Source organism: Anguilla anguilla, chromosome 6 (assembly GCF_013347855.1).
Source record: "Anguilla anguilla isolate fAngAng1 chromosome 6, fAngAng1.pri, whole genome shotgun sequence".
Taxonomy (NCBI): Eukaryota; Metazoa; Chordata; class Actinopteri; order Anguilliformes; family Anguillidae; genus Anguilla; species Anguilla anguilla.
Genome location: NC_049206.1, coordinates 50641436 through 50668560, shown reverse-complemented (window position 1 = coordinate 50668560; position 27125 = coordinate 50641436). Strand labels below are relative to the sequence as shown.

Sequence of the window (27125 nt, the reverse complement as noted above, 5' to 3'; positions counted from 1 at the left end):
TTTTTTAAATATACTGTGCTTGTTGTGGCAGTGAGCTTAAATAAATAATGTTGGTGAGCTAGCCTGCTTTGCGACTTGTGGTTGATAAAGCTGCCTGGTTTCCGGAGTCAGACTGAGAAAGGAGAGGCTGCACGCCAACCACAATGCAAGCCGTTTCCCTTTGTTTCAGTTTATCACCGTGTGCTGTCTGAACCTATTGCACACAGGTTACCCTAGCCCCACATTCGCCCTTGCTTTATAAGCTATCTTAAAGTACTAGTTGGATGCCTTCCTTTCAAACCCAAAGGCAGCTTTATATGGGGAGGGGAGCTTTGTGAACATTGTGGAGGAAAACCTGGAGAAAAAATCATTTGACAAGGATGGCGATGACGCTGGATGAATTTACTCGCTCTGTCGATCCCAGGTCGCTTCCCAGAATTCTGCAGATTCAATCAGGAATTTACTTCCAAGGTGAGCTTTTACTGTTATTATTTTGGTTTATTTGTTTGTTTTTCTGCCATATTTTTATTTTTTTCTCTGCCTGAGAGAGTAGGTATTCTGTGTGAAACTGCATCCAGAGGCTACTAGTGGCTCGAATCCAGATCCTCTGTACAGCGAGTGTGTTGAGTCTGCTTTCTGTTACAAATGTTTTCTTAAATTTGATCCGATGATTTTTTCAGTGAAGCTGGGGCAAGAATTCTTATAATTGCATTACTATAAAAATCTTAATTTCTATTTGGTATAATAAACCTAGTTTTTAATTAATCCATAAAAAGTGCTAAATTGTCAGTATATCTTTGAGCAATTTCCAGGCATTTTTTTGCACACTTCCACCTCGCTTTTACATGCAGTGTTTGGCTAAATTTTACATCTGTCTTTCTTGGAATTTAAATTTTTGAATATTTGGCTAGATTTAGTAGAACTTACAGAAGTTACCTGAAAAAGATCCTCTAACATAAACATTAAAATACAGATTATGAAGTATTTGAAGAAACTCATTCTAAAGGATTTATGAAAAAATTAAATGGGGGGGAAAAATCTCTAAAAACATTTGTTTCCAAGAACAATCAAGTCAAATGTCATTCTTGAATTTTTTCTCACAATGTTTTGTACAATGTGTATTTAGCTATTTGGTTTTGAGATTCTTTGTCCAGTGCACACAAATAATGTGTAATGATTTACAAAAACACAGGCAAGGGTGTAACAATTTTCTTTAAAACAATTTTGTGATGAAAATTTGTTAGAAGTTAGACGGTCAATGTGATGTTTGGAGAAAAGAAAATGCAGGCCCTGTGAAATATGTACGCTGGCCATTTCCCTATAGCAGAATGGTAACTTTGTAGGCCTATTACAATCCAGAAAAACTAGACTAGGCAATCATTTTTTAACCATATAGTTATTTTGTGCATGTGAAGGCATAGATATTGAAATTTTGCTCCCCTCCTCTTCAGGGATACCTACTAACCAGTATTTAATTCAAAAGAATTTCCCTTCTAAACTCCACTCATGCCCACGTTATTTATTCCGTATTTAAATTTCATGGTCTCACGGTCCATAGTCCTTTTTTCCATCATATAAATATTTGACATTGAGGCACATTTAAGACAGATTGCCAAAATGGACCCAGAAATTCAGCTGTGAACATGAGTGTTTCAAATGGCACTATGTGACACAGAGCATTGATTGTCCAAAGGAAACTTAACTACGTAGTGCCTATATGTAGTACACATACACGTATATACTGTATGTCTCTCAGATGTCTTTGGTCAAATGTTTCTCAGGTGCTCTTGACCGAACATATCCTTCAGTTATAGTGTTGCTCCAGTATTGTCATGAGGCATAAATGGTTTTATTCAGAAAATTACCTCTGAAAACCTTTTGACAAACAAATGAAGTATGATACAAAAAAAAAAAAAACATTGTTACCTGAAGCAAGAAATTCTGAAGGGTATAACATGTAATAGATGCACTGAGTTTCTAATTTAAATAATTTATAAATAAATACATTTAAATTAACATTTCTGCTCTAACAGTATATTTGCTGTATTGCTTGTGGTGGCAATCACAAAATTGCTGCAGTCTGTATTGCCAGTGCAAACCCAGTGCCAGTTTCAGTACATGGCTATCAATGTTTCTCCAAAATTGTTTGTTTCCAAGGTTCTGTGTATGAGATGTTTGGGAGAGAATGTTGTCTTCCTACTGGAGAGATCCTGAAAGTCATTGGAATTAGCATCTCCAAGCTGACAGCTGAGATTCACCCAGAAGGAGCCAAAAGCATGACCATCAGTCTGCCTCTGGATTGCCCAGGTGGGTCCAGGATTATCAGTATATCATTGTACAAGAAGCCTGAATAAATTATTTTGTCATACAGTGTGAGAGCCTTCAAAATCACAGTCATGTAACTATACTCACAGTCATGTTACTTTAAAGTAAATTCACAGAATGCATGCCAAATAATGTTACAGCTGACAAACTGATAATGACGGCAAGGATGTGTTAAAGTTTTACTCCGGTTAAATGGCAAAATATAACGTTTTAGAATGGGTGGAGATCATGGTGGCCGACAAATGTTAGTGTTATGGAAAGACTGAAATTTGGCAACGTTCATACTGAATTTTTACACAAATGCAGTCACAATTTGACATCGTATGAACGTTCTGAAGATTTTGCGTAATGCTCATTGTCACAACATGGTAGCTATAGAAAATTGCGATTTTTAAAAAATGAGGATATAAATTGAAAGACATCCGATAATTACCCACCAATAAAATTTCTGTAAACTGCCTGCTTATCGTGAAGACCCACAGACAGCTCTGTGTTGTATACAACCATCGGTGGGGGAGGGTCACATAAGGCCTTTCACTACAGTACTTCACTCTTATTTCTTCAAAAACTCAATCATGTGACAGGATTGAGAATAAAGTCCTGTTAACCTTCATCACTCCATGGAGAAAAAATGTCTTCAAAACAACTACAGGTATTGTACGACATGTAGTTCTTAGTTTACCACCTTTAAGAAACAGGCAGTTTAAACTGATCTGCCAAACTTGCTCTGTGTGACTCCAGTAATATTACCCATTTCCTTGCTGTCTATCTGTCCCCCCTCTTCGTTACAAACAACAAGGGAATGTCTTTGGGGCTATTGGAGTCACACCACAGGCCTCTCAAATGTATACAATGTCTTCAAATTTTCTCCCTTGAAAGTGTTATTACTTTATTTCTGGTAGGGGCCAGAGACCCACTGCATGACTAAAGAATGCTGCACAAGAATGTTCCTTGTGATCTGAAATTTGAATGCAATCCGAATGCAATCTGTGATATTTAATTTGAATTGATGAACAGTTCTTGTGCTGACGTTGTTTCCAGAGGTAGTTTTGGATCTCTGTAGAGAGCATTGCAACCGAGGACAGATGATTTTACTCTTTTACACCACTTCAGCACTCAGCGGGGCTGTTTTATGAGCTTGTGTGGCCTACCACTTTGCGGCTGACCTGTCCTATATGTTTCCACTTCACAATAACAGCCCTTACAGTTGGCTGGGGCAACTCTAGCAACTCTAGCAGGCCAGAAGTTTGAGGAACTGACTTGTTGGAAAGGTGGCATCCTATGACAGTGCCACGTGGAAAGACACCGAGCTCTTCAGTACGACCCATTCTGCTGCCAGTGTTTGTCAATGGAGATTGCATGGCTGTGTGCTTGATTTTAGGCACCAGTCAGCAATGCGTGTGGCTGAAATAGCCAAAGCCACTCATTAGAAGGGGTGTCCACCTACTTTTGGAAATGTAGTGTATTTGTGCAATTTGCAAATCAGATAATGTAAGAACTGCCAACAAAGATAATTATGGTACTATACTTACTTCTTACCTGAACACTACTTTTCTGAATGGTTATGTGATATTAATAGCTACATGTCAAAAAAAATGCATTATAGGTCATTAGGGGGTGGCCTTAACAGTTCATTCAATATTGTGAATGCTGCCCCATAGATTTCTCAGATGTCTTTACATCATACTGTACAAGTCCTAGCACCACTTTGATGCATCGTATTACTTCAGATTAATCTCTGTTCTACGTTTGGCTGAACCTTATGACCCGTACTCCTCAATTGTGTGGTTTACAGTGTGTGGTTGGTGGCTGAGCATGAATGTGCTGCCTTGTTCCCAGGTCTTTTCGGGATTGTAGCAGACGAGAGACCTTATCACACCGTGGGGGAAATCGTGGAATCATTACGCATCAGCTCCGACAGGCTCGGTCATCCCACGTTCCGCTGTTCCTGTGACCTGCAGCTGCCCAATGAGACGGTGAAGAAGGAGGAGAGTTTTACCCTCATTTCTTTGACGACCAAGGACGGAGAGGCTTGTGTGGACTGTGAGGTCACGCAGAGAGATCCCAAGCTTCGCTTTACGCTGAAGTTGTCTCAGCAAGGGGAGTTCTACGAGTGTAAAGATGACCAGTTCTACACACTGAAAGAGATAGTGGAATTGAAAATGCCCAAAGGCAGAAAGAGAACTGTGAGCCTGGCCAAGTCTGTGCCCATAGCAGAGATGCGCTTCTCTGAGCTTCCTGAGAACTACAGCGGAGAGCTGATTCTCTCTCCAGTTTACGAACTTCAAGCTGTGATGAAGTGTAAGTAATAATTTTAATCCCTTACTGTGTTAATTGGAAAATATGTCATTAACAATGACAGCATGATAATAGTGGTTGGTCAAAATTAAGTGTCAGTAAGTGCTCGTTTTTGTTTTTTATTATAGAAATTCCAATTGTTTGTTATATGCCTTTGTTATGTGTACCATATATCTATAAATCCCCCCCCCCCCCCCCCATTTCTATCTGTCTAAATTGTATTTGACTAATACTTAGGTATTAGATTGAACAGGAAGATGCAGATGAGGTCAAAACTGGTGGTTTATTAATAAGCGTAATCACCAGTTAAGTCTGTGATAGCAAATATGAACAGATTCAATAATAGCTTAGCACAAGATGACATGCTGGCTAAGGTTAACAAACATTAGCAAGTTCTCCCTTGAATCCCATCCTGAGCAGGCCTTCCACATTCCACAATTCCACAAATAGTTTGCCAAAATAAGGTCTGGCCAAGAATAAAGAATAGGGGCTGTAACACCCTGCCCCACAACCATGAGACCCCCCCCCCCCCCCCATCGAGGAAGAGAGAAACTGCATAATATACTCCCCATAATCTACAAATAAGATGCTTTGTGCAACAGTGTGTGATCTTATGATTTTAACTATCATTCCTCAATATCCCCTCTAATGGAGGTCCTAGGTGGCCCCTCTGTGGTCCAGACATTTAAGCAGGAATACACATTCTTGATAACTCATAATTCCCCTTCTGATAACAATCTTTATCAATAGATATTTAGTATGCCCCTATATTTTCAGATACCCTTAATTTAATTAATTCCACATTAATTTACCTTTCCTAAATCCGTTGTACACATACATACATAATTAATCTCTTAAATTTTAGCACATGTTATGTCCCTGGGCCATGGTTTTGGCTCTTCCAGGATTGTGTCTTGAGGTGACCTTACCCAGTTACTCCATGTAGAGGTGTTGTGGCTCTGTCTATGCAACCACTCTTGCCATGTCCTGACCCAAAACTGTTTTGGGTCAAAAGAAAAAACTTTTGGCATGCGTTGTTTTAATAATAATTTTGTTAATTCAATTTTTTAACCAAAATTTTTCTTGCACTGATGTATCTTCAGTTTCTTCTGTTAATGTGTTTGTATGCATATTCTGAAATTGATTGTATATGTCTAGGGGAACACATTCTGCCAATATTTAAAATATGTGAATTAGACCTAATCAGCTCATTTAGATGTATACCCTTTGAAGCAGGTCTGATTATTCTTATGTTCATATCAAAAACATGCATTGAATGTCCAAACTGTATTTATATCTTTATTCATTTTTCTTTACAGATAGAAAAAATGTTGTGCACATCCCATCCAGCCTGGATGTAGAGGTCATAGACGTGACAGGGCAGTGTGACAGTAACTGTTTTGTGCAGCCTCTGTCTTTGAGTGACATCTACAAGAAGCCAAGTGATGAATTTCCTTTTGTGGCTGAGGTCATAGAGACACCTTTGCATCTTCATGAAGAACTGAAGTTCCTTTCTAATTGCAAGAAGATCATCATCCATAGTGCTGAACGGGCCAAGCGAATTCTAGCATCTGAAATCCGGAGCGATAGACGGAGCCACTTCTTGGTCCCCACCTCTTACAAGGGGAGATTCAAGCGACGGCCACGCGAGTTTCCCACTGCGTACGATTTGGAGGTTGCCAAGAGAGACAAGGAGCAGCTTCACGTGGTCGCCACGAGGACCTTCGAGTCTCGATATGAGGGGCTTGCCACTGTCCTTGTGGGAGACCAGTTCCTGGTCCAGAGAAGGAAGACCAGCGAGGTGACCTACGGGGACACACGTAAGACAGTGGAGGCCTTAGCCTGTGAGAAGATTGAAGGCAAGAACTACGAGTCGGTTCTCATCCCCATGTGTCTGGACGGCGGTTTTGTGGAGGTCATCCACGACAAGAAGCAGTACAACATCTCTGAGATCTGCCAGCGGTTTCACCTGCCGTTCAACGTCAAAGTGGCAGTGCGGGACCTCTCCGTGGTGTCTGACGTGCTGGCCGTCGTGCCTGGACTGCACCTGGAGGAGGAGATCACCGACTCCTACCTCGTCATCTCCAATATGGACCTGTCGGAGTGCTGGGAGGTCCCAGTCTACCGCACCTCCTTGACCCTGCAGGTCCTCCACAGCAGACAGCCGAGGCCCACGGTACCCCTAACCATTCGCTCTGCTGTGGAGAAGATCGGTGAGGACTGCTATTATACCCTCCGGAGGTATGCCACAGCCACCATTGTACCTCCACCCCGCCCACCCAAGAAGCCCAAGCAGCCCTTGCCAGACTCACTGAAGCTGAAGCCCCCAGAGCCAGTGAGGCCTGAGCCCTCCCTCTCACCAAAGGTAATAATGATTACTTTCATTGCATTCTGTGCACTTTAGCATTATCAGTGTTTTATCCCGCAATTAACATAAAATGAAAGAAATTAAAGATTCAGCAAACATCTGGTTGAGGTGCCCATGCACATTTAGTGATGTACTCTATAGCCACTGCTATGACCAAATATGTAGCCAGACCACAACATACAAGGCCATGCCAGTGGAGGAAGCATGTAAGACCACAGCACCAAGAGGTGGTAACCATGGATTTATATCACAGGACAACCTTTGCCGTGCCTTATTCCTCCGTTTGATTGGCTGCCTAGAATCCGCCTGCGACATCATCAGAGTAGTAGTAGCAGCAGCATAGCCAAGAGCTTGCAGAATGAAGAAAAGCTGTTCATCTAGCTTTTCACAGGTTTTCTTCATGTTAGACCTTACCATTACAAAATTATGAAGATTGAATTTCCATCAGTTTAGAAGAGCAATGACTAGCCGTTGCAGCAATGGGCTTAGAGTAGTATCATACTAGGCATTCTTTACTCTGCCAAAATTCCTAAAGCTAACTAATGATGTACGATGCATACCTATTGTGGGTCAATTTTACCAGAAATTAAGCAATTTTGATGACAAGTTGTGTTTAAACTTTCAATACAGATCACTCTTCATTATACTGAACAGAACAAAAGTTTCATAACTCGTGAAGTCACCATGTCTCCCAATTTTTTTTTCAGAGCCTGTGCATTAAAAAACCAAAGCCAGCGACGCCTGTTTTATCAGCATCTGTTAAAATAGGAAGCTCCAGCCTAAGAAGTGATATAAAGATGCCAAGTCCAGTCACTCTTCCTGATCCAGTCCTGCAAAAAGGTCAGACCTGTGCCCATTGAATCATGTCAGCTATAATCATTTAACTTTTTGACTACTACAAACCGATTCACAATGCAATTTTTTTTTTCTTCTGATGAGTGCTCTATATATGCACTTTATTATTCTGTTCTTTCTGGCAAATTTTCACATTTGTTTCAATTTAGCTCATTTTAAATCGAGACTCGTGCTTGTACTACAGCAATGGCTTTGCACTCTGCTCTTTATATACATTCTATGTAAGTTTTTTTTTGTATTTGGTTAATGTTGCATTTATGCTGGTCATTTGTTTCTACAGCCAACAGTTTGGATAAGTGCCTCGAGACAACGGATGACAACGATGATGACACGCATGATTATGAATACATTGATGAAGATGAACTTGACAGCATCAGGAAAACATTCCAAGAGCAAAAAATTCACAACACTACGAAGGACAAGCCAAGTAACTCCTATGAGCAAACAACAAAAGCAGGCAGATAAAAATAAAGGCAACAAAAAATAAATCCAAGCTAAAAGGATGAGCACACTTTGATAGCTGTTCAGGTTTTCATGAATAGGAATCAAACATTCTGGAAGCCTTACAAAATTGCATTATTTATTGTGTAAGTTATATCAGTCAGTCACTGCTTTTGTCATAGTAGTTTTTATTTCCTTAGTGAAAACAATGGAAAGCTTGGGGATTGGTACGCAGCTCTGGGGACTGACCATTGGAGTAAACTGAAGTCACTGTCATGTCTGTGGAACCAGCTCGAGATGATGTATGGTTTGTGACATGGCTCAGTGTCCTACAGCATGTACTGCATCCATTTGGAAAAGGGTAGAATGTGGTCATGTAGGGTGCACTTGGTCAGCAAGTGTGCTTACAGTAGGTATGCTGGGGGATTTGAATGGTGCTCAGCTGGTATTAAGGGGCCCTAATGTGTGCTGAGAAAGCATTTGAACACACTATTGCACCACAAGCAGCAGTCTGCACCGTCGTCACACGGTGTGATGGATTCATGAATTCATGCCGTTCATGCCAAATTTTGAACCTACCCTCTGCACGACTTGCAGTAGAAATCTAGATTCATCAGATCAGGCAACATTTCTCCAATACTCACTTGTCCAGATCTGGTGATTACATGCCCACTGTAACTTCTTCCTATTCTAAGCTGGCAGTGGAACCCAGTGTGGTCTTCTGCTGCTGTTTCCAGACCGCTTCAAGGTTCCACATGTTATGTGTTCAGTGATGCCCTTCAACACACCACTGCTATAAATAACGGTTATTTGAGCATACATACATACACACTCAACAAGGATGTGTTAATATCCAACACACTTTTTGTGTTACTACTTTTGTGTTACTTTCAACACATTTCGTGTCCCATTTACTGCTTCTGTTACAAAGTTGCAATCTATGTGTTACAAAGTGAGACTTTTTAACACAGACTGTGTTGAAAGGAACACAACATGTTGTACCTACTGTAACTAGACGGCGTATTATAAAATAACACATTATGTCATTTTTATCCAATCTGTTTTGAGAGTGTAAACTGAATAAACTGAGAAATGTGATATTTTTCCTTCTTTTGATCAAAAATAATTATATTTTGGTCAGAATGTATTACATGCAGGGGCATTGGTGGCCCAGAGTTCGTATCCTGGCCAATGTCCCAAAAACCCAGCCACTGGGGAATCGCAAGTCAGTGCATTCGTAATGCCGGTCCCAAGCCCGGATGAATGGGAGGGTTGTGTCAGGAAGGGCATCCGGCGTAAAACATATGCCAAATCAAATATGTGGATCTGATCCGCTGTGGCGACCCCGAACAGGAACAGCCAAAAGAAGAAGTATTACATGCAGCATCTTTTCTTGGTTGTTGCTGAACATGTACATCTGGAAAGTGATCATGTCATGCACCCATATTAATGTTTTTTTTTGTTTGTTTGGTTTTTTTAATTAAAGTTTAGTTTGTGTAATGAAAAAAATCCAATCATCTTCAGAAAGAAAGTAGAAAATGACTTTTATTCAGGTGAACCATGGCTTCCGATTCTTCATACGCGTTCATAGTTCACAATGAACTGTGTTGGGGTGTGCTAACTGACGTTGGCAAAGCAGCTGGTGGTCATTTCTAGCAGGACGGACAGAAGTCCTGTCACAGCGAATTTCGGGTCCAGCACCAGGCCCTGCAAGAGAGCCTGCCCCTTCTCACGAGTCTTCTCTGAACACATGGCTTTACGCCACATCTGCACCAAGTGCCCCCCTTTCAGAGGATAAAAAAGAACGTTAAGAAAACTATACATTATATGAAAATACTATGTATTATCATTTTTTATTAGCTGCAGTCATTAAGCACAATTGGATATAGGTAATTGCTTGGCAGATTGTTCACATGATCTATGTAAAATAACTAGCCTTACATGCTTGTTTGAAGTAATATTTTGTTCCTTTCTGTTGGACAATTTTATTGAACAGTCATTAAGATTTTTTTTTTTTTTTTTTACTTCAGCAAAGAAAAGCAGAATCAGACTTTCTAAATAAAGCATTATTTTCTAGATGCTATCCACAGTTTCTGGTAGGAGTTGTGCAGGCCACCCTTAAGCCCCAAAACATTCACTACGCAAGTACACAAACGGTAATGACAATTCTGGGCCAATACTCCAGAACAGTTATGAAAGACTGAGTGGAAGAAAGTACAAATCGAAGAAGACCACTTCATCCTGTTGTTGCCTGCTATAGTGCCCCTAGCTGAGACGCCTGACATTGCAGCTTGCGCTGCATTAGGAATTTCAGGTGACATATTTCGGGATGCAACAATGCGTGAGATTCAAATACTTTTCTGTGCTCTATTGATGTTGCCTGGTGTAACTGAGCCTGCCAATATGACCAGAAGGCGAGGTCTGCACTTTTTGTGAGTATTTCATTGGTTCCAATACAACAGAGAAGATCAGTAAAGCGTAGAAAAGTATTTAAACCCAAAATAAATACCTATTTGACCCAGGTCTGCTGCCTACCATATTCTTTCAATATGGATTTTAGAGCCATTTGTCCCAAAGTAGTGGATACAAATAAACCCATAATAAGCAATAATAGTAGGGTGCCTATGCAGCTTAATAATATTACTGCTCCCAATAATAATCACACTTAAAAATCACCTCTTGCAATGTAGATTATATGCCACAAGAGGGAGACTGTAACCTGTGTATTATTTTCTGGTAAATGGTTTAAGCTTGAAAAAGCTTGTGTAATTCTGAAGTGTATTGGAATGCAATCACAGTGATGTATCCCAACTGAAAAGTATGAAGTAATAAATTATCAAATTCGTTAAACACACAACAACATTATTTCACAAAAAATATACTAAAAAAAAAAAGTAAACGATTTCGGACACCACTGATACTCCAGTTAACCAGAAACATTTTGAGAAATCCTTTTCTAAGTTGTCTGCTCATTTCAGTCATGGGATATCCTTACCCAACACTTTGTTCATACTGTCCATCCACTTGAAGATACGGAGGGTGTGGTTTTCCTCCGCACTGAGGTCCGGGATGTTGGGTGGGCTGTCTCCCTCCCGAAGGACCCTGCTTGGGAGTGGGGACATGAAAGGCTTGGACTTCTCTATGCTGGAATGGAAGTGCAGGGCTGCCACATAGTTCACAGAGTCAGTCCAATAGCGGGAAAAGCTCCCCTCTGGGGCAGAGTAGTATTCAAGCCTGCAAGGGTCAAAGGTCAACAATCAATATTCAGACAGTATGAAATACAAGGTCCAACTATCAGACAGTATACAAGTCCATATTGGAAAAGAGATCTAAATAAATCCTAAAGTAAGATGAGCCAATCGGAGACATGTCAAAGAATCGTAGAGGTATTGCATCACGGAAATTAATTCAAGGTACCTGTATTATAAATACTTCACCTGAAGTAATAATCAATATGAAAAAGCGCAACATGCTTCCTAACAAGTTTGACTATGCTTCAAAAAGTCAGTGGAATGAGATTTGCATTAGAAATACTTAACTAGTAGTTATGCAAAGAACGTGAGGGTTTTTCATGTTAATTCATCTAGGCCTGACACCAGCAATCTCGGATTTTGCAGATATCATATCAGATGGTACAAACTGATGGAAGAAATGTCCCTGACACTTTTTTTTTTTTTTCAAAAATGCTTATTGTATTAGAACATTGCATGCAGTGTTCATTTGCTAAAATACTCTCAAAATCAAGGGGACTTTCATGGATTTAATTAGAATTAATATAATTTTTAATATAAGTAGTTGAATTTGAGACACAAATCATAAAGAGGTGCATCTCTATTAGAGAACATCTGCAGCTTTACACCTACAGTAGATTGGTTGTAGGCATCTCCATCTAGTGGACAAACCTGGTGCAACAAGACAATGCAATATTAATTTAATTTGATTGCTAAACTGTGTAGATTTAATACCCTTGACAGAACAAATAACCATCACAAATTTCAGCCAGAACATTCTGCAATGAATTAATAAATAAATAGTACTATTGAATTAGCTTCAAACTAATTGTCCTACATTGAGAAATTATATTGCGTGCTGTTCAGTTACATATGCAAAGGTTTAGAAGCTTGAAGGCTGGCTAGCTGATGTTTTGGATGACTTCTTTGTTCATTAAGCATTACTAGAACTAAAGCTGGTCTAAGCCTGTTATTTTTTTTGGGCTGATTGCCTCAACTTAGTCAGCTAATATCAATCCAAAAAAAGTTCAGAAAATAACAAAAGTGCACTTATGCACTTATTGTATGTTGCTTTGGATCATAGAGTTTACAAAATAAAATGTAATATAATGTAATGTAACAACAGTACCCGATTAAAATACTCACCGCGCATTGCATTTGGATGATGCAAGAAGTGAACTTAGATGGGCACTCCACATGAACCCTAGTATTTCATCCTTTTTTTGCAAGTCTGGAATATCAGATGTGCTCAGGTTTTTCAGGGCCTGAATTGTAACGGAGACACGCAATGATACATTAACACACTGCACAGGCCTCCCACCATTTTATTTATCTCATAACAGTTAAAGAAAATAGTTGTTTGTCACAAACAAGCACTGATAGGTTTTATAATATTATATAAGAAACCCATGAGAAAATCATTGGAATCACTGTTTGATTTGGTTTCAGCCCTTCTTAATATGAAACATGGTTTACTTTCCTATGCTGCATCTTCAGCCAAGGTGCTAAGCTGTGCCTAATCAAATTTAGGTAGCATTTCCAGTTTTATGAATATAATGTGAGTCATCCTGTTTATTGCTTTCATATTTGCTTCTCTGATAATGATGATGAACTATATAAGGAGTAACTGATTTATAAGGCTACTTCTGGTTTCATATCCTTTTCTCTTGGTTGGACAGCCTGCAACTCTGAAGGCTGCAATTGCTGGGGCCAAAGCAAACTGTTGCACATGCCTGATAAAAAATCACCCATTTGGCCATCATTTCTACATGCTGTGAAGAACAGTTTGAGTAGGATGTGCAGTAGTCCACGGCCGTTTCCTTGGGTGCCAGAATATGGAACTGGAGGCCTTGTCCAACAATGCCAGTCTCCGCAGCAGCCAGGAATGGAATCACTGACAGGTAGTAATTGACACCTGCACAAGAAAAAATGATGGACATACCCATATCAACTACCTAAATGATATGGCTCCTATACCTCTACACACATGTGGTGGGCAACCTAGTATTGTTAGTGGAACAGCAAGTATTAAAATTCATATGTCTGTTCATCTGCTGGTGAGATATGTTTTCTTATTATGTAAGTGACTGTATGTATTAATAAATAATCAATCATTTACAGTTTCAAATATCTTGATAGTGCTTACATGCCCACCAGCTCTGGGGTGAAACACACATAGGATCTGTTTCTTGCCCACATGACGTAGCACCTGTAGGGTCAACCAATCTGCCTGTGAAAATAAGAACATTCATTTAACGTGTCATTTCGATATAATTGCACTATTTTATTTATTATCTATTCGTCGATTTTGCTCTAATGATGGTGGATCATGCCATCTTGGAAGAAAGACTGGACATAATAAAAAACAAACATGTTTAATAACCCTGATTCACATTTTGATATGTACAGGTGCTAAATTTTCAATACCTTCCAGCACTGTTTAAGTGACATAATTCAAGTCAAATCCTTACCTGACTTTAGCTTCCATCCCAGCTGTAGAGGGAAACCCCACATGGGGTTTTCAATCGAACCTAGTCCCATAGAGCTCATATACATCTCCGTGGCATTTATAAGTAACCTGTGCATGCTCATTCTCTGCAGATAGTCCCAGGGATTGATGATAACCGCGCCATCAGCAGAGGGCAGTTCGGTGATGACTCCCGGTGCTTTGTCCCACAAAATAGGGTATCCGTTTTCAGTGACCTCTGCTCCATTGATACACAGAGATTGTAGAAGGAGCACTGTGACTGTCACCAGGGAATGCATGCTGGCCAGTTAGCTTCTGGATGCAAACCTTGTCTGATGGCATGAAGTTTTTATAGTGCGGGAAGCAACGTTCTTTGGCTTGCATAGCCTTTGCTGGGGCCCGATAAACGTACAGCTTTTTTTCAGCATACTGCTTCATTTTCGCTACTCAGCAGTTTACACACTGGAAAGTAAATATTAATCCAGGTGAACTAAGGCCAGTGTAATGTTGGCTGCATTTTCAATAAAGAAGGACAAAAATTCCAGATACCTGCCAACAAAGTCAAGGCTTTGTGCAACACTACTGTCTCAGCTGGTTTGGGACCAGTACACGCAGGACACACTTGTACTTAGGCCCTGTTTGTGATGGGGGAGGGGGGGCAATCCCAGCATGCACTGTGAAAGAGGCAAGAGTATAGCCTGGACAGGCTGCCTATCCATCCCAGGGCCCACACATCTTTCACTCCAGATGTACACATATGGCCGATTTAGCATCTCCTATTAGCATAATGCATGTCTTTGGACTGTGGGAGGAAACCGGGCGGAAATGGGGAGAGCATCCAAACTCCTCACAGAAAGGCCCTCAGTCAGGATTCAAACCTCCTTGCTGAGAGGCCACAGTGCTTTTCACTGCACCACCATGCCACCCCAGAATACACACACTGAATATTTAAATGATTTAATATGAATATAAACATGGAATTGTCAATAGCCAGCAGTGTGCTGTCAACAAGAATGGGTTTGATGGTCCAAGGCCTGCATGTAGCGTCACACCGCTTCAATAGCTGCAGACTTCCTTTAGTTCTGGAGGTGAAAAATGATGCAATATGGCACATGAGCTACAAGGGAAAATGATGGGATGCTAACAGCCTTATGGGAAAATTATATTTGTCTAATGTGAGACCATTAAAATGTGTTTAATGATCTTACGCAATACTTGTGTGGACACATAAGAGCTTGAGGCTTGCAGATCATGGGGTGTTAGAGGTTAATGAGTCCCAGGCTGTACAAGGTGATGGGAACTGAGCTCGTTACCAACACTCACTCAGGGGCACTACAGTAAAACATTAGAAATGAATTATAAATGGTATTGGGGCATCACTACATCATATGAGGTTCTGAAGCGTTCTAGTTGTAATGTAATATTTGATGCATTGTAAAATTACATTTCCCCTTACTCCCACAAATCCCCTGACCCATGCTGCCCTTTCATATTCTAAACTGGATTCACACCTCAGTATTCCTAACCGGACAATAAATTGTCAGTGTTTGTAAGGTTTTATTTAACTTTTAGTTATGGTCTTATAACACGATCTAATACCCATCAACGTGTCCCAATAGGGTGATCATGTGTCATAACCTCTTTTCAGCACACAGGTTGACATTTTGAAAATCATTGACATTAATTTATTGCCCAGATTGCAGATGATGCTAGGCCAAAAAGGGCTGAGTTTAGACACATATGAGTCAGTTATGGCGACAGCAAGTTTATTGTGGGCCTGTAGTTGCCCAAAAGCAACCAACCACATGTAAGGCTCGTACAGCTTTTCAAATTTTGGGCCAAAAGTAGCCCAGCTGTAACCAGCCACATTTAAAGTTTATCACAGCATTTGGATTTTGGACCAAACGTGGCCCAAATTCATATCAAAACTGGGATGTGGTCTGTAAGGTTAAGTTGTTGCTGCATTCTGGTAGCCAGATTCAGATGGGTTCATGGCCCATTCTAAGTGGTAAGTGTGGGCCAGCTGGGCTGTCACTTAGTTGCTATCTGGCTGTTGCATAAGCAGACAAACACAACGATACTATATAATGCAATCAATAGTGTATCAACCTCTGGATCACTTGATATCAGTTCAGTTAATAAGTAACGCTTTCTGTTGTTTACCATCTTGTAATAGGGGATTGATTGCAGAGTACCTAGTATCATAATGCATCATATTCAAATGCTTTTCCAAAAGTACAGTACTTCAGAATTATATCAGCACTTAAAAACTAAGGTTGAGGATAAGTGGGGGTGAAAAAACTTAACAATAACTTCAAAATAATTCCTAAAGTTGTAGTGCATATTTTTTTGTCAACAAATGTACCTATGCATAGAATTACATTTCTGTCTTTATTATGCAATCAAAATTTTTTTTATTGAAAACAAAAACCTTTTGTGAAACCTTCACGAGTTGGAATTTTGGTTGCGTGTTGAATTTTTGCGAGTTTAAGTTTCTGCGTATTGAAATTCTGGTTGCATGTTGAACACAATCTCATTTGGCAGGGATCTATGTAGAGGCGTAGGTGATGGTTCTCTATTGCCCAGTCTACTTTGGTGACAGTTTGGCCACACCCACTTCTACACATGCCTGTGATTGTCAGTGACCAGTTGGGCAGTTAGAATAATTTGTTGTTCCCAGGTAGGTTTATATCTATGGTTTACACCAGGGCTGCCCAACCCTGTTCCTGGACATCTACAATCCTGTAGGTTATCATTCCAATGCTAAGAAAGCGCACCACGTTCAATAGTCAGAGATCTTGTTGTGGTGATAATTAGTAGAATCAGGTAAGGCAAATAAAGGTTGAATTGAAGATGTCCAGGAACAGGGCTGGGCAGCCATGGTTTATACAGAACTTCCTGTTTATCTTAAGAATCTGTGTGGTTGTGATTTGTGTATCTTTGGATCAGCCTAACCTTGCCAGTCATTCATACCATCTATGTCGCAGCGTAATGCTAGCTAAAACTGTGTTTTAGCCTGGAACGACATTGGGGCACTACTACAAAAAAATACGAAATCACCGTGTGGTCAACACAGAGAGTATCATATTTGTACAAGAATATTTTTAGAAAATTAGCCAGCAATAATTTGAGTGTACGTGCCAAACGGTATACAGTTCATTCATTTTCATTCCAGGATCAGCTATAGGCCTATTCAGATGCTACATACACTGAAAAGGCTAGCCCAATCAAAAGATCACCTAAAGTCATAAAACACAAACTACATAGATTCTTAAATAATAACCAATTTCAATGACCATCTTTGGCCTCTTGTCAATCAAACATGGAGTCTTGCAATGGACATAATGCATATCCTGCTTCAAGTCATAAAAAATATTTCATTTCAAATAAGTCATAATGTAAAAGTCAAGACAGTAATGCAGTCACTTTTATGACAGTGACCTGTTTCAGATTCAGGTTTCAAAAAGGGAAAATGACCAGAGGGAACAATGATTCCCTTCAGTGAGTCACTTGACAGCAATTAAAGTCTCCCTTCTACCTTGAAGGACTAATGACCAGTCTGGCAAAGGCCAATGGGATTTTAAATAAGTCTGACCAATGGGGAAGGCCATAGCTCCAGAAGACACAGAGGGGATGATTTGGTACACTGGCTCAAGACAGATCAGGACAGTGTGTTGTAGGCCATACAGTATATCAGTAGCACATATATCAGAGCATGTTTCACTCTTTTTGGACATAACTCACAAGACAGCGGACTGAGGTAAAGTCTTCAAAAACGTAAAGCTAAATAATAAAATTAATGGTGTTTGTGTATGTTGAATGGATGTTAAGTATGTCTATGATGTTTTTATGTGTTTTTTTGAGATTTTGAGAATTGTTACTATTATCAGCAACAAAGACATGGTATTTATTTTTAAAAGTTAATGGTTCATTATAATGAAGTATATATACTATTCTGTGGGTTCATTTAACACTGTAATCATTTTATGATTTCTTTAAACCTTTGTGACACTTGCTAACTGTTATAGAAAGAATTGTGATACTAATGTATAAACATTTTATCCTTCAATTTGCAAACAAACGGATTGATATCATAGTCCTACAAACTCTTTTTTACATTTAAAAAAAAAATCAACAATCATTTATACATCACAGTGTCAGTTTCCGGAATAACACACTATATAAGAAATATTATCTTACGACATAACAGAATTTTGGATTCTCTCAATTCCATTTTCTCTTGTAGGTCAGCAAGTTGCCAGCTTTAAAGATTAAGCAAGGAGATCCAACATGAACTTCAGTCAAACCGGGAAAACAGAACATTCCAATTTTTGCTATGAGTCTGAAAATAGTTCTTGCCTCAAGCTTGTTTATCCAGGAACAACACGGATTCCTCTGTATGTTTTTTTTGTTGCCATCATTTTTCTCACCGTATGTGGAAACCTTCTCGTTATCGTCTCCATTGCTCACTTCAAAAAGCTCCACACGCCAACCAACTACCTCGTCCTCTCTTTGGCAGTGGCTGACTTCCTGCTGGGAGCGGTCATCATGCCGCCTAGCATGGTGCGCACGATTGAGACCTGCTGGTACTTTGGAGACGTATTCTGTAAAATCCATTCAAGTACTGATGTCATGCTGAGCACGGCGTCCATTTTAAATCTTTCATTCATTTCCATCGATCGATATTATGCGGTTTGTCAGCCCCTCCACTACCAGACCAAGATCACCACTTGCGCCACAGTGACCATGATAATAGTCTGCTGGAGTGTTTCTGCCTTTGTTGGGTTTGGGATGATATTTCTGGAACTGAACATTTTGGGCATTGAAGACTTTTATTATGAAAATGTTGCCTGTGTAGGAGGCTGTGTACTGTTCCAGACTCAGGCATCAAGTTCAGTATCTTCCATTCTTTCTTTTTACATCCCTGGGTTCATTATGCTGGTCATATATCAGAAAATCTTCCATGTTGCACAGAAGCAAGCCCGTTCTATTCACAGCATTGCATGTAACAATGTGAACTCTGAAAAAAGCAAGATGGAGCGAAAGGCTACAAAGACTCTGGCCATTGTTATGGGGGTATTCCTGTCATGCTGGTTACCATTTTTTGTGTGTAACATAATTGATCCAATTATTAATTATTCTGTCCCACCTCTTTTATTTGACACACTTGTCTGGATTGGCTATTTCAATTCAACATTTAATCCTATTGTTTATGCATTTTTTTACAGTTGGTTTAGAAAAGCCTTCAAAATGATAATTTTTGGCGAAATATTTCAAGCTTATTCCTCAAGAACCAAAATTCAGGCTGAATCCTGATTGTTACTGATTGATCTTGTGCATTGATCTTGTGCATTTGTTTATTTATTTATTTATAAGTTTCTACTTGCACTTGAGAATAAGTGGACATATCGTCAGTAATTACAACGTATCAACATGCAATGCCCTTCACACGGATTGGGATGGTGAGGTTCAAGTGTGCTCTCTCATGGATGTGAAACGAAAGCTGAAAAATCCACTCCTTCGCCACTCCTTTTGCATATGTTCTCTTCTTCTTTTATAGCAGAAGAAGAAGAGTTTGAAATTTGCTTATGAAAATGAGCTCTCAGTGGATGAGGACAGCAATAAAAACTATGAAAGGCATGACAGCATCTTTTTTTGTCATTGGTGAGTCAGAAAAAGGCATTGTTGGATCATGAGCAGAATATGCATAAAAGACACATATCCCTTACCACTCAACATTTCCTGAGGTAAAGTCATCAGACAGAGGTAAAGTTCAATATTTAGGCACATCCTAAATTAAAAATAATTTTTTAAAAATGACTTTTGAGCAAGTAACCATTTGCTGAATTATTCAGATCTATGTACTGTGCTGGTCTTAACCAAACAAGAATGTGTACTTCTTTGTTACGTCCTGAGTTTGTTAATCCTGAGTTACGTCCACAAGTTAATAGCCTGAAGGGAAAATACAGGCTATGATTGTCAATTCCTCTCCAATTATTATGTTGTGATGTTTTAGAGTTTGCATATATAAGGCATCCAGCTACACACAACCAAATTTGGACCAAAATTGGTGAAGTCTGATTTTTTTTTTTTTTTTTGCTAATACGGCACCCTTATTGTCCTGTCAATTAATATATATATGACATGATAGCATCATGGTCTTTTTTTTTCATTGACGGGGGAACAAAGCGCCTTTATTTGCCTTCAGATCAGATTCCCCACTTATGAAAATCACTCTGCAGGTTCAGAACCAATCATATGACACCATTAAACTGTCAAAATTTCAGAATTTGTAGCCTCATCATTAATGAAAAACATTGTGTGGATCTTTTATGACTCAAGTAAGACACCTATTGTGAATATAATATCTCATTTTCAGCAACATTTCCTTTTTAAAAGTTTAGAAAGTTTAGATATGGATTTGTATTAACAGATTAAGAAAATGATTTGTAATATTTCACAAATGATGGTCAACCGCATTGTACTACAGTTAACTGTGCTGATAAAATGGCTCATTAGTAATTGTATACACTTTCTTTCTTTTTCCCTCCCATAACTGAATCAAAAGGAATTATGCACTTCTGTGAAACCATGACGGATGGGTTCGTAGGTCTGTGTTATGGGTCTGTTAATAGGTCTTGCCCAAAGATTATCTATCCAACAGCAATACAGGCATCACTGGACATATCTTTTTTTAGCCATCTTTGTTCTCACTGTGTGTGGAAACCCCCTAGTTCATCATTTCTATCACTCATTTTAGACAGCTGCACACTCCGACCAACTACCTGAATCCTCTCTCTGGCGGTGGCTGACCTTCTTCTGGGAGTAGTTGTCATGCCTCCAAGCAAAGTGCACATAATTGAGAGATACTGGTATTTTGGAGATGTGTTCCGTAAAATACAGTCCGCTGCAAATGCAGTGTGTCTCTTTTTAACCTTTCTTTCATTACCACTGATCTTTCTTTCATTACCACTGAATATTTATGCCAGCCCCTCCACTACCGGTCAAATATCACCACTTGTGCCACAGTGATCATGACCTTTGTCAACTGGAGTGTGTTCACCTGTGCTGGGTTTGAGATTGTATTCCTGCATATGAATATTTTGCTTGCAGGTTTTTTTTTTCTTTTGATACTGTTGCTTGTGTGGGAGTCAGTTATCTTTCACTTCTAGGAATATCATGTTCTGTATTTGCTTGTATCTCATTTTACTCCCCTGCATTCATTATGCTGGGCATATCAGAAAATAGTTTGTATTGCACAAAATAAAACCACTCTATTAAATACTAAATATTAAAAACTCATTCCTCAAGAACAAAACACTACATGCATTTTCACTGTCCTTTGAAGTGATTTTAAATTTGTGTCCGTACTGTGTTTGAAATATTAATCTTCTTAATTAAATGTTTTAAAATGTTACACATTATAAAATGAAAATATTTGAACAAGACATTTTAAGAATACTATTAAGAAAATGCCCTCGATTATTATCCTAAACTAAACCCAGAGACAACCTTACTGCTATTTAGTTATTTATTTTATATTCAGCATACCATTCAAATCATATTGCACAAGTACTGTTACCGGCTTTGAGCTTTGCTTAACCCAAAAGGGGTGTCAATGATAAAATATTAACCTCTCACTTCATCCCAAATGATTCACATTTGAGCAAGGCTCATATTTTATTGTGATGGCCTGGTTATTCAAAGTTGGTCTGATTGACTTGTTGGCTTACTCCACAGAAAACCCATTTCAGTTTACCAAAGACAGTAGAGATGTGGGTGCTGATTCCTGGCAGCCTAAATACCTGTCATGTCAGAGAAGAACATTCAGTGCTCAAGGATAAACTTGAGTTAGGCGGATATCACTGAAGGCAGGTTCCCCTGACCTATAGCAACTAATGATGGACAGAGCAAAGCTTTCCGAAGCAATGACACAGTTGAAGCAATTGTGATGGTTGAAGTGTTGGTGTCAAGAAGCATTTGACACCTGCCTCTCTAGTGACATCTCCTGGTCAATAAATATTCCTGTCATTACTCTTCACAACAGCGATAAATTGAAATTAGTGAAACATGATCACTTGACTCCTGACTGTAAAATTCACCCATCCATCCATCCATCCATCTGTCAAGGATAAATGAAAGGGCCAAACTAACAAACCATCACATGAAGATGAAGCAGTTCATTTTTTTCACCTGAAATATTGAATCATTGGCAAACCCATCACTAGTTGTTTGATGGAAACTTTGCTTCACTGAATACTATATTAAGCAGTGTTGTTCTAAAAAATAAAAGAGTAAATAAAGGTAGGACATGAAATCATAGCTGACAGATCAGTAACGCATTAGTGGAATAACACACCATAAAGCTTACATTGTTGTCTCATCAGCATAGCATTATACCTGGCATAACCTGTCATGACAGCATATTACTGCTTGTTGTGTGTACCACTTCCACTCTGTAATGCTTATTTTAAAATCAGCTTAGCAAAATTCACTGCAAACAGCAGTGGTATTATGCTTGTCATGACCCATATAGTGCTGTCTGGCTGGTACTGACAGCTATGATGTCATTAGTATGGTAGTTTTATGTAGGCTTTGTGGCATACGGTTTATGAAAAGCTACTGATAGATATCAGCTGCTTCAGTGAACTATTGGCTAATTGATTATATTTGCTATAAGCCACAGGTTTTTTATTTTTTTAAAAAGACAATATTTAAATCTTCTGGCTAAAGGTAATGCCTTGTGAACACTTTCTTTGCTTAATTTATATCAACTAAAGTAGTAAAATTTCTTTGGTTGAATGCAATGTACATAATAGAGGTGAAAATCATAAAAGCACAGACATGTATGATTTAACACAGGGACTTCATATTAATAAAATGGCACAATGTTTTGTTGTTCTTAATGTTGGTGTTTCTGTATGTATTCCATCTTTATCATTATTTCTAAAAATCTCTCCAAATGATTTGCAGTAATACTAGGGTGCACCATCAATGCAAAACATATTGTTTGCTGCATAAGTAAAAACAGTCTGCATGGTACATTGGGTCTCCCACTGTGCCCCATTATGGTAAATAAAGTCTTTGTTTTCCTACACAACGTCGCAGCTCAATTTGATTAGCCACCCAGGTGAGGTGTTGTTTAGTCAATCTTATACATTCAGGGATCATGGAGCCCTGTTGACACCAGGTTAGCCTGTTAATGATGGTCTAACTCTCATAGGCATCCTGCTAATTAAAGGTGTCAATACACACAATCAGGCTAAATGATGTAATCGCTTGCCCTCGAGTGCCCTTTGCTGAGTGGGTGAGACTGTACAAAAGCTAGATCCATATCAGAATTTCTGTTTTAAAAATGTGTGTTTACAGTGGATTCAGATGGTATTCATATAATTATGAATGAATGTTAATAATTATAAATGAGTGGCACACATTATAAATGATAACAATTATAATCACATAATATGAAATATAATGTGCTCATTGATGCATTAATTTAAACACTGACATTTCATTAGATGCTAAGGACATAATGGACAGAGCCACATCAGAGCAGAAAGTGAGTGTCGCAGAGAACAGTGCTATGCAGACTTACTACAGAGTACTGTCATGATATCTGTTTATTTTTTTACAATTTACCAAGTATTTTGATTATTTAACATTAATGCAAGGCCAACTCAGCCAGAAATAGGACCTATTGATGTCCAATATTCTGCTGCTCAATAATACAAATTGCCTTCTCACACCAATGTGCCTAACGTCTAAGGATGGTACAAATAGTGTCAAGCACGGCAAGTACGAGATTCAGGACATTAAAACATGACAAAACCACAACTCATCCAATCCCGCTCAGTTCAGTTAAGCCATGCCATTGTCGTGAATTAATGATGGACTTACACCTTATAATTTTTCTTTCATTTGAGCAACACGAGTCATTTTATTGCTGTGAACGGGATCATTGGCATTGCATGATCTTCCCTGGTTCTATTTTCTTTAATAAAACTCCAAGATAACAACATAACATAAGACGAGAACATTCAGCCCAACACTGCTCATCTGTTCCTACCACTCTATTCCTACCACTTCACCTTAGAGGAATAGAGTGGATGCTGTTATCATTAGTTCTTAGTTATACCACAGCACAGCACAACATTAAAACGGGCCTCTACACGTTTATTATAGGCCTGTTTTAATTGAGTTTGTTGGAATTTCTCATAATTGTGAGATTCGTTCAAACTTAATTTCTGAGAAACCGACAGCAAGTACAAACTGGAAACAGCACATATTCAAGCAACAAGGAGAGAAAGACTCTGGCCATTGTTATGGGGGTATTCCTGTCATGCTGGTCACCCTATTTTGTGTGTGTTTAAATGAACCTACACTAGGTTTTAACTGTATCTCTTGCACTATTTTGGTGCCATTATGAATGCATGAACACACACCACAGATGCAATAAATATTTTGTTATTTAAATTTGACTATTTGAAATTCATCCTGTGTTCAGTTATGCAGTCCAATGGCAACTATTTGGGCAATGCTTCTATATGGAATTAATAGTGAAAAGTACTTGAATGAGAGAAACAAAGTGGAAGACCAGCTCTACACCCACCACTGATGGTGACACGCTATGTCCCGAGTGGCATAGGCGCACTCGTTTTTTGATTGGTTCAGCAAAAAAAAATGTATCACTTCTTACATCTGCGGGAAATTGTGTTACTTATGTCACTATGCATAGTGGTACTCTTCGTCTTTTCGTTTTTCTATTAGGAAAAAAAGTTATTATTCTATTTTAGCCTTTAGGCTAACTATATATGTATTGGCGATCGCTTGCATGCTAGCAAACAGACACTATGCTCATGATGTCAGTAACAATATGGATGATTGGCTGCTGTTGGTATCAACACATATTTATTAAAACAACCCTCTCCCTACAAAGCACCCCACCAATTTCCTCCAATCAAGTCAAAGAGGTGAATTTTCCAGAAAAAGAGGAGCTTTTTAGAAAAAAACATTTCAGGCATTTCACAGTGACTGACGGGGTGGTGTGTTTATGTAGTTAGCTCAACTGAAAATATTTTATTTACTCAGTAAGAGACTGGTTTAAATCCATCAGTGGTTTGCGTAGCCAAAACGATAGGGAGAATTCATAGATACTACAGGTGCATCATGGGAGAGCTACAGCTGAGCTTTGTGTGACTGTGTAAACTGTATATAAGCGAACATCCCTACTGATGCTGAACATTGCCATAAGACATCTATTTGAGGAAAGTCCTGGGAAAGCAATAATCAAACTACCAACTCACAATATTTGTATTCATTTGTGAATACTTTATAACACGGACCTGTATAACATGCAATGGAGAAGTTTTCATCTTACCAGAACTGAGGTCAGAGGAAGAATTTTTAAAACTAACATTTTTAAGGAGAGAACATTATTCATGTTGGCATAAATGAAGCTAAACATATTCAGATATAGATATGCATTAAATCTAAGTCATTTCAAGTGTAATTCAGAAAAGAGTATTATTATTTTTATTAGTAGTAGTAGTATGCTTGGCTGGTAATCCATTTCCTTTTTTATTCTTTGTTTATCCAATAAGTGTATCACTTCTTAATCATACATGAAAGAGTACACACACATATATATATATATATATATAATTGATGTATTGTTCAAATGTATTGTATTTTTAACTTGTTTCTTTTTTCTTCCAATAGGTGTATCCATTCCAAAGAATCATATCTGACAACATGAAATAATGAATTTCAGTCAACCTGGAATGAGTGAGCATTCAGACTTCTGTTATGAGTCTGTGAATACATCTTGCCCAAAGGTAACCTACCCAACAGCGATACGGATTCCACTTTATATTTTTTTCTTGACCATCATTGTACTAACTATGAGTGGAAACCTCCTTGTCATCATTTCCATCGCTCATTTCAAACAGCTGCACACTCCAACCAACTACCTCATCCTCTCTCTGGCAGTGATTGACTTCCTTCTAGCAGTAGTCATCATGCCGCCTAGCATGGTGCGAACGATTGAGACATGCTGGTACTTTGGAGACACGTTCTGTAAAATCCATTTAAGTACTGATATCATGCTGTGCACTGCATCCATTTTGAATCTTTCTTTCATTTCCATTGATCGATATTACGCAGTTTGCCAGCCCCTCCACTACAGGACTAAGATCACCAGTGTTACTATAGTGATCATGATCCTGATCAGTTGGAACCTGTCATTCATCTTTGGGTTTGGAATGATATTTATGAATGTGATCATTTGGGGTGTCGAAGATTTTAACTACAATGACTTTCATTGTTTTGGAAGCTGTTTTTTTTCTCAGACCAAGACATCTGCAATCATAGCTTCAGTTCTATCTTTTTACATACCAGGGTTCATTATGATCACTATCTATCAGAAAATATTCCACATTGCCCTAAAGCAAGTCCGCTCAATCCACCGCACTACATGTCACCAGATACAAACTGGAAACAGCACATCTTCAAGCAACATGGAGCGAAAGGCTACAAAGACTCTGGCCATTGTTATGGGGGTATTCCTGTCATGCTGGTCACCCTTTTTTGTGTGTAACCTAATTGATCAAATCATTAATTATTCTATTCCACCTGTTTGGTTTGACGCATTGTTCTGGGTTGGCTATTTCAATTCAACATGCAATCCTATTGTTTATGCTTTCTTTTACAGCTGGTTTAGGAAAGCCTTCAAAATGACAATTTATGGTAAAATATTTCAAGCACATTCCTCAAGAACAAAACTGTCCGCAGACTGAAAAGCTTGAATATAATTTGTGCAACTGAAATCTAAATTAAATTATTCAAGCTGAAGGAGATGCAGAATTTACAGAATCGTTTTACAAGTGAAAAACACATTTTATAAATGTGCAAAAAAAAAAAAAAAAAAAATTAAGTCATGAGTACAAATAAAATGTTACATTTTGGGGCCTACCTGAGTAGAATTCAGCAAAAGACCAGCAGCCTCATTTGTAAAATCATCTCTCAATCAAATTGTATCTTGAATAGTGCCTTACACAGAAGACTATGACTAAGCACTTATTAACAAAATCCCACTTTGACATGAATATGATTGTATTTTTACATTACATTGAGCATGGTAGCACTCAGTGTATGTTTGCATTGG

At 38.8% G+C, this 27125-nt stretch overlaps 4 protein-coding genes across 4 annotated transcripts; 3 read left to right on the top strand and 1 right to left on the bottom strand.

Annotated features, from left to right (window-relative positions):
* Positions 1–142: 142 nt before the first annotated feature.
* Positions 143–9364, top strand: themis (thymocyte selection associated). Its single transcript, XM_035421519.1, has 6 exons — positions 143–450; positions 2137–2286; positions 4144–4605; positions 5922–6967; positions 7678–7810; positions 8106–9364. Exons 1-6 carry the CDS (start codon positions 360–362, stop codon positions 8288–8290), a joined length of 2067 nt encoding a protein of 688 aa, XP_035277410.1. The 5' UTR covers positions 143–359; the 3' UTR covers positions 8291–9364.
* Positions 9365–9793: 429 nt separating this feature from the next.
* On the bottom strand, positions 9794–14388 carry leg1.1 (liver-enriched gene 1, tandem duplicate 1). The gene is made up of 6 exons (XM_035421520.1): positions 13968–14388; positions 13643–13726; positions 13230–13411; positions 12643–12761; positions 11262–11500; positions 9794–10050 (listed from the first exon to the last, which is right to left on the bottom strand). The coding sequence occupies exons 1-6, from the start codon at positions 14260–14262 to the stop codon at positions 9884–9886; spliced, it is 1086 nt and encodes a 361-aa protein (XP_035277411.1). The 5' UTR covers positions 14263–14388; the 3' UTR covers positions 9794–9883.
* A 3261-nt stretch (positions 14389–17649) lies between these two features.
* LOC118229379 (trace amine-associated receptor 1-like) lies at positions 17650–19332 on the top strand. Its single transcript, XM_035421292.1, has 2 exons — positions 17650–17723; positions 18210–19332. The coding sequence occupies exon 2, from the start codon at positions 18254–18256 to the stop codon at positions 19277–19279; it is 1026 nt and encodes a 341-aa protein (XP_035277183.1). The 5' UTR covers positions 17650–17723; positions 18210–18253; the 3' UTR covers positions 19280–19332.
* Positions 19333–25222: 5890 nt separating this feature from the next.
* On the top strand, positions 25223–26894 carry LOC118229367 (trace amine-associated receptor 1-like). The gene is made up of 2 exons (XM_035421275.1): positions 25223–25350; positions 25682–26894. The coding sequence occupies exon 2, from the start codon at positions 25723–25725 to the stop codon at positions 26755–26757; it is 1035 nt and encodes a 344-aa protein (XP_035277166.1). The 5' UTR covers positions 25223–25350; positions 25682–25722; the 3' UTR covers positions 26758–26894.
* The last annotated feature ends 231 nt before the right edge of the window (positions 26895–27125 follow it).